The sequence below is a fragment of the Cajanus cajan genome, chromosome 9 (assembly GCF_000230855.2).
Source record: "Cajanus cajan strain Asha chromosome 9, NIPB_CcT2T_4, whole genome shotgun sequence".
NCBI classification, from domain to species: Eukaryota; Viridiplantae; Streptophyta; class Magnoliopsida; order Fabales; family Fabaceae; genus Cajanus; species Cajanus cajan.
In genome coordinates, this window is record NC_138525.1 from 54,931,936 (window position 1) to 54,940,582 (window position 8,647).

Here is an 8,647-nt window from a genome sequence, read left to right on the forward strand (position 1 = left end):
TTCCACCGCGATGATGCAATAAAGAGAAGACACAGTGGGAGAAGCAAGTGTTGAATTGCGAGTTACACACTTGGCTTCTTTTACTTTTCAATGAGGGAAAGAGACAAAAGAAGTACAGAAGAAAGATGAGGCATAAATCCGTAGTGGACACACAAGCACAAGGAACAAACAAGAGATGATATGTTAGAAACCCTCTCCTTTCCTTTCCTTTCCTTTCCACGTTCTCCACTGCCATACACTTTTTCCAAATCAAGAAACTCTTTCATCATCAACAACTTGCACCCTATACCCTCTTCTCTGCGTTATCTTCATCCACTGCCACTGCCACCACCACCATAACCCACTATGCATTATGCAATGCCCCATGCCCCATGCCCCATGCCCACCACAAACTTCCATTCTCCACGTTTCACGTACTATATTCAACTAAACTATACTCAAATTCAACTAATAAATTTATTCCATCTAATCTAATATATATAACCCAAATAAACCCTACTTATAGGTTACTTTAATTTCTTATATTTTTTAACGTCTCATCTTATTTTTTTAAGATTATAAAAGGTGGTTAATTACTTTTTCCGTTCTACAGTAAAAAGTCTAAATTTTTTCCACACCCATTAAGTAACATACCAAATATATCACTTTTTAATACTCAATAATCCATCCTCTCAATAAATACATTATTTTTTATTTTCAGTTGTATTACTTGAATAATTTAGTACCAACAAACTAAACCACAGTAAATAACACGACAAGGAATAAATGGGAGCTCAGAAAACAGAACATTGGTTTATTGAAATCAGGATTAGGTTTAACATGAATGAAGTTTTAACAAATTGAATCATATAGAATTAACTTGTGTGTGAAGCAAAACGATAATGACAGCTAGCAAGAAAGAGAGTAAGGATAAAAATAATGCAAGAAGTATTACTGAAAATCTAAATGAACGGGTATTTTCTATTGGGAACTAGAGCTAAATAAGCTAACAGCAGCATTCCATTACAACTAGACCACTGAAGAAAGAGAACAAAACAAACAATTAACGAAGCAAAATTCACAACAACGTCGAATTAAGAATTGATATGATCAGAAAGGTGCTCTAGCGGTAGGAGGCCAAATCACATCCGAAGGAAGGTGACAGCTGTACATACACGACTCAGCGGGGACATGCCCGCTCTCCGCGCCGCCGCCCGAAACCGCCGGAGACTCGCCTCCGCCGCCGGACGGCGAGTTGTTCTGCGCCTCCTCCTCCGAGGACAGCCGGTGAAACGACGGGTTGTTGAACGACGCGGCGATCACGAACACCGTCCCGGCGGCGGTGAGCCTCCCGACGACGAGTCCGCCGACGATCTGGCCCTGCGGGCCGGCGAGCGAGACGGCGAAGGCGGAGGGCGCGATCGCCGGCGAGGCTTGGAGGAGGAGCGTGGCGGAGAGGGAGAGGACATCGAAGCGGCCGTGGAAAGTGACGGTGGCGCCGGGAGTGACGGAGGGTTGACGGAGAGTGACGTTGGCGACGGTTCCCGAACCGGACAGGACGCATAGGCCCGTGTTCTTTCTGCGGCTGAACCGGGCCAGGGCCTCGACCACGTCGCTCCCGCCCGGGATTTCTAAAATGAATGGGCTCATAGCGGGCTCGGGCTCCCGGGTTATAACGAGCGGAGGTTTGGGCTTGTTTTTGGAGCCGGGAGGGCGGCCCCTGGGCCGCCTGACCACTTCAATTGTGGCCCCGTCGCTGGCGGAGGCGGAGGCGGCGTTGGGGCGGGCGTGGTGGTCGTCGGGCGTTTGACATTCCCGGGAGAATTGAAAAAGTTGATGCTGTTGTTGTTGTTGTTGTTGTTGTGTTGGATGAAGCTTTGAGAACATGTTGGTGGGTTGAAAGGTGAATGTTGGAAGTAGTTTGATGACGTGGTAAGATTGTGAGAAGGTTGGAGAAAGAAAGGGTTATTTTAATAAAGAAAAAAGGGTTTGGGGTTTGGGGTTTTATTATGGAGAGAGTGGAAACAAAGTACAGACTAATGGCGACGGTGTTAGAGCAGAGTGGGTCCCACGTTGACAGATGAGACATGAGAGAGCGTTGTGCAGAATGTGATAAGGACGCTTTGATTGATGGATTGATTGGTTTTGGCTTTGGCTTTCATTTTGGGGTATGGGCTTCCCCTCTTCCTAGTTCCTGCACACCCTTCTCATCTTTGCTTTCGGACACTTATTTTGACGTCAAAAACCTTCCATTTTTCTTTTCTAAATTCTATTTCTAACACTATCATTATCACGTCAAATTATCCACTTCTTCTTAACCTCTATTATTTATCTTCCTGTCTAATGTTATTTTTCTCTTTCATTATCTTATCCATCTATACATGATATAAAAAGCAATTTTATCTTATCACATCAATTATTTTTTATCTTTACCAGATTTTAGGATATGAGATATGTAACTATTGCTACCTACTAGTAAAAAATTATGATAAATAATGTGAATTTTTAAGGTTTAGGGTTTAGGTTATAATGTAATTCGTCAATCACTTAATTACACTTATCGAATAGATCAATCTTAATTAAGGATTTAATATAATATTCTCCGATTTTGAGTCAGAAAGTTGAAAAGAATAAACTAAAATTAGACATATTACTTATTTAACTTTAAAACTTGAAAGATAAAATTAACCTAGTGTAAGTCTCACATGTGATGCATGCATAGGTCAAGAAACTATGTCAAAATCTATTAGAGGAAATCTCATGAATTGAGCATAGATTAAGAAATTAAGTCATGTCAACTTAGAGTAAGTATCAAAGATCTTGTACAAATTAAGTAATTGAGTCAAATCCAATCTTATGCATTCATGCATAAGTTAAGAAATCATATCGAATATAAGTCTCATAGATTATGAACATGTCTAATAATCGAATTATTTACAATGCTTATTTAGTTTTGGGTGAATAGTAAATATACTAATAATGTAAAAGAAAAATAAAATATTAAGAGAAATTGTGATTTAGATTAGATTGATTTTAAGGATGAAAAAAACAAACATCTAATATGTTTTGATACATTATCTAATTAGTCTCGATTAAAATTTACACTAACACAATTTACCTAAATTAATAAAATTGATATCAACATGTAACTTTAGGTGAACAAGTCAGTTTTTTCAATTTTAAAAAGCTATTATTTTAATATGTACAATGCACTTTTCATAACTAAATTCTACCATAAATAAATATTTTTATTATATATTATGTTATAATTAATACTTGTATAAATATTTTAAATATTAGCAGTATAAAATTGTTTTTAACTATCGATAATCTTTTAAAAAAAAAATATTGAAACAAATATAAAAATATATATTGAAAAACTTAAAATAAAATATTAAAATAAATATATGTCAAAAAGATATGAAAATAAAAAAAATTAAAATAAATATAAAAATGATGAAAAATTATAATATTTAAAATTTTAAGATAAAATATATATTTCATTTTGATATTAAGTTACTATAAGTTGGATATAGGTTATTCATTTGAAATATGAAAAAAAAATAAGAGACATTGTTAAATACATGTTAGAAGTTTGAAGTTTACCTTTTATTGATTGATAGTATAAATCTTTTTAAGCGGATAGTATTTGGTTATTAAACCAAAGATTTGTTAAGACATTTTTGTCCGATATGTTTTGCATTAATATTGGAATGTTTTTAATTTGACAAATGATAAAACTACATTTTCTAATACATTTATGTTAACATAACTTTTTTTATTAAAACTATTGAAAGCAACAAGTTTATAAGTGAGATTTATTAAATGAAGTGTGAGAGTTATGGAATTTTCTAATTTTTAATAAATTTAAAAAATAAAAAATCATATATTTAAAAGAATGTATCAAAAATATATTCTTGAAATCTCTCTTTTAACTTTACTATGTAAAAGCATTCAAGTTTCAATTTAATAAGAACATCTCCTATGTTCTTCTTCATATAAATGATACATTTTGATGTTGTACAATGCCATATAAACTTGAGCATGATGTTGATGATGCTCAAGATGATAATATTGATGAGATAGTACAAGATCTTGATTAGGCTCCTTTATTTTACTTTTTTTAAAGGAATTTTTTTTTTGTTGTTTTACTTTTACTTTATCAAAGTTTTGAATTTATATGTTATCACTATGTTTTTAATACATCATGTTGAGTTAATTATCGTTTTTTATAGTTTTTATCATATACTCTTAGTTGAAATTGATGAGATACATTAAAACTCATTTATTATATTATTTTTTCTGTGACATATTTACTATGTTCTTGTTTATGTATATGATCTTTTATATATATTTTTTATTTTATAAAAATATATTTTCTGATAATATAATAAATAATGCAAACTTTTTTTATTTATAAAAAAAGATCAATTTAAAAAGAATTTAATGGGTGGCAAACATGTAAAATAACATTACATTATCAATCAATCATTTATGACTTTTAATATAATGTTTTACTTAATTATTATAAAAGTTAACAACTTATAAAAATAGAAGTTTATAATAGAAAATAATGTAAAAAATTACTTTACGTGTATGACTTATTTTTCCTAAAAATATGAATGGTATAATAATTAAAATAAATTTTAATACAATGGAATTATTTTATAAAATAGATAGTATAGCATAAAAAGACAATAAATAAAAATTAAATAACAAAATTGAAAGTAAAAATCATAACAAAATTTTAGTTTTAATTGTTTTACAATTAATATCTAAAATTATTATAAAACAGCGAAAACAAGTTTGTTAATTAAATATTTTATTTTTGTCAAATAACTCAAGTTAACTGTTTTACCTAATAAATTTCTTGAGATTATCATGAACCAATAAGTTCAGAAAATGCCGGTGAAAAAAAAGTGTAAGAATATAAGGAATCGCACATGGAATTCATTAAAGCTAAATAATACTGTGGCTAATTAGATGCCCGTAATTTTTTCACTGATATGTTAACATGTGTAAATCACTAAATTGAAGAGGGTAAAATGGATGGACCCCAAACTTCTAATCAATTTTAAAATTTAATTAACATGTAGCCGTCATTCACTCCCAATTGGCTAATCCATGCTTTGTAATGTTCTTCGGATATGACTTCCTTTGAATTGCTTCTTGCATAATTAGCTCATGTATGTATTCAACAAAATCAGAATATAATTATACTTGATTGTATTCTTTTGCGTTTGAATATTATCGGAATCAAATATTCTGCCTCAATGATTAATCAAGTTTAGGGTCTGGAAACATTTATCAAAGAGACCCTAAGTTAAGTTTTATAAGGTATATAGGTTTTATTTTGATCTTGTTAAAGGTATATGACTCAGGTCTAATTTATTTAATGATCTTTAATTTATAGTTATGGACCTACATTTGACTTAAAAGTATATTTAAGGACTTGTGATATTCTAACATTATGACACTAGTAAAGATAGATAAATTGAGCTTTATAAGAACAGAGTCTAACTTATATATATATATATATGTAAACATGTTTTAAAGGTTAATATGATAATAATTTATTTAAAAATATATTTTGTAATAAAACTTTTAAGTAAAATATAAATTTATCTGTTAATTAACCCATAAGTTTGATTCTTTATATTAGCTAACATGATTAATATTTAAAAAATAAATAAATGTATAATTTTAATATATTATAATAAAATTAATTTAATAACAATAGCAATAATAAATGTTTATTTATTTTTATTTAAACAGCTTGAGTTACTAGGTTTAAATAAGTTTTTAAATGACTTAAAATATGATATTTTTAACTAAATAGACATTAACCAAAAATTTTACATGATTTATCTTCTAAAACAATTTTGTTTGAGTGAAATACAAGTTAGAGCATAAATTCTAGTTAAGTGCTCTCACTTCTTGTTTTGTCTCTAATCATTATTCATATAAATTTTTCAAAAGAAAATATATGAAGTTAAACAATGATAATATTTTTTTATATTAATGGGTGACCAATTATTGATATAAGGAAATTTGACATCACATTTCAAACAAAATCAGAATGTATTTGGATAAAAAAAAATTTAAAATTTGAATTATTTTGATTCTCATTATTTTTAAATATTTTATTTAAACAAGTTAATTTAATTTTTTAAAATTTGAAAACTTTAATTTAGATAGAGAAAATTTAATTCTCATTATGAATAAAATTGATTATATATATATATGTTAAACTTTTAAGATTAAATTTTATAAATTTAAATATTAGCAAACTTTAAATATTTAATAATTTTAAAAATAATTTTAAATATTCAATAATTAACAAAATTATTAACATCTTTTATGTTGACTTTGAGATTTCCACTTTAAGATTTTTAATAATATAAAAATATTTTACGTACCAAACATTTCATAAAAGAAAGAAGAGGGATAGGAGAAAAAAATAAAAAAAAAATTCAAATTCTTACTTCTTAAAGGAAATGTGAAATTCTAAATTTTATAAATATTTTAATTTTAAATTTTTTGTAAATTCTCCATCCAAATAAAGTATTTGACCTCAAAATATTTGAAATTCTTAAAAAAAAATTAAATTACTTTATTAAAATTTCCATTCAAACAGAAAATTTCCAGCCTTCATCGTCAACATGACATTTATAGCTAGTTGTCACTTTGGTTACAGTTTCTCATTGGTGTTTTTAGTTGGTCTCTTTCCCTAACTGCCGATCAATCTTAAGTCTCTACCTTATTCATGTAAATGCAAACTTGTGTATTGACCTACCATACTTGTATTGTTGAAGATATGTTTGATCACGACCTTTATCTTACGATATTTGGCATACTCTTTCTATTTTTACGGTGTCAACACTAAAACTTCCAATATTTGGTATCATGAATTTGAATACCCAATTTTATCTAGGTAGAATATAGAAAAAAAATTAGTTATATATAACTTATTTTTAATTCTAAAGTTTTCATGTACAAGTTATAACAATTTAATGTCATAGATATAACTGTTATTTTAACTTTATTTTTAAGATGTATGAGTTACAACAACTCAAGAATTCTAAAAGTTTTTATATTTAATAATAAAATTAACTAATTCACAAACTTAAATGAATTAAGTAACTCTAAGTTGTTTATTGCACTAGGGAACTTGTAGGAACTAGATGAGCTAAAAAAAATATTTTCTAAACCTGTATTTGTTGACTGATTATTACTAAAAAGTAAACGTAATTTTATAAAATTATTTTAATTAAAATTAATTTTATAAGAAAATTACAGGCTTAAAAAATAAATATATTTTATTTAAACATAATTTAAATATTTAAGTACATTTGATTATCAATAATGAATCATGATTCATTGAAACAAAATTACATTTGTATTATTTAATAGTCAAACACAAATCTTGACTTATCTTCATAAGTTGATGAAATAGTCCAAAGCTTACAGCCGCCATAATAGACAGTAATGATTAGTGAAAGAAGTGTACCGGTATGGTATCACCGTAAATATTAGCCATTTTTAGAAAGGAAAATAAAAACATAAAAATATTGCGATGCATGATTGGGCATCTAAAAGTCTAAAATGAATTTTGCTCTTTCATGTAACCTAAGTTGAGATCGATTTGGATATAGAAATGGAAAGCCGATGCTACGTTAGTGGTTTATTTTTATCTTAATTATGCAAATTGGTTTACAACTTATTATATAAGTAACATTTCTCGTTGTATGAAATAAAATATAAAAAAGGTGGTCATGTTTGACATGATTAATTTACTGTGTTGGCGACTTTTATTCTTAACATTTTCAAAGTAATTATTGCAATTTCTAGAAGGAAAAACTTATCACATAAAATTTTATTTTTTATTAAATAATCAAAGATGGCATTTGATTTGGACTTTAGTTATTAAAAGTCACAATAAAAATACTTTTAAAAACGGATATTATTAGCATCAACCAAAAGTTGACGCTTACAATAAAAACTCATTGCTAATGGTCATTTTATTGACAAACCCATTCTAAGTTCTAACCCAAATTGAAACATCATCAGCCCCACCAAAGATAAAAATAAATAAATAAACGAAAAATAAAAAGGAAAAAAATCAAACAAAGAAAAGTTTAAGATGGAATAGAAGGTGGTGCCACTGTGTCTGCAGTCTCTAATGGTGGTTGCATAGAACACCTCCACACCGATAGCTCTCATTCTCCCTCCCTCTCTTTCTCTGCCACGTATGCACCACAGCTTCCCATTATACACAACTGACTGCATCATTGTTGCTCTCTCCCTATCTTTTGATTCCAAAGCTGGTCACTACATTTCAACTTCCACACATTCGGGTACAAAGTTTTGGAGTTGTTATTTTTAGTGTTAATTTTGAGTGATACCTCTCATAATTGTCATTTGAAAAATAAAATTTACATATTAAGAATTAAAAGAAAAAAAATATCAAAATAATATCATTAATTTTTCAATGTAGTATTAATTGTCTTTTTTCTTTTTGTATCTTTTATAATATTCTTTAGAGAATAATTATTATTTTAAATAAACAAGACTAATTATAAAAATAATTTTATAAAATTATTATTTCTTTGATTTATTAATTTTTATTGATGTGTGTAACAATTCGAAAAGAAAAAAAAAGAATTAT

General features: G+C 28.4%; 1 protein-coding gene across 1 annotated transcript; it reads right to left on the bottom strand.

Annotated features, from left to right (window-relative positions):
- Positions 1–930: 930 nt before the first annotated feature.
- LOC109815011 (AT-hook motif nuclear-localized protein 28) lies at positions 931–2,166 on the bottom strand. The gene has a single exon (XM_020379580.3). The coding sequence runs from the start codon at positions 1,864–1,866 to the stop codon at positions 1,090–1,092; it is 777 nt and encodes a 258-aa protein (XP_020235169.3). The 5' UTR covers positions 1,867–2,166; the 3' UTR covers positions 931–1,089.
- Positions 2,167–8,647: the final 6,481 nt, after the last annotated feature.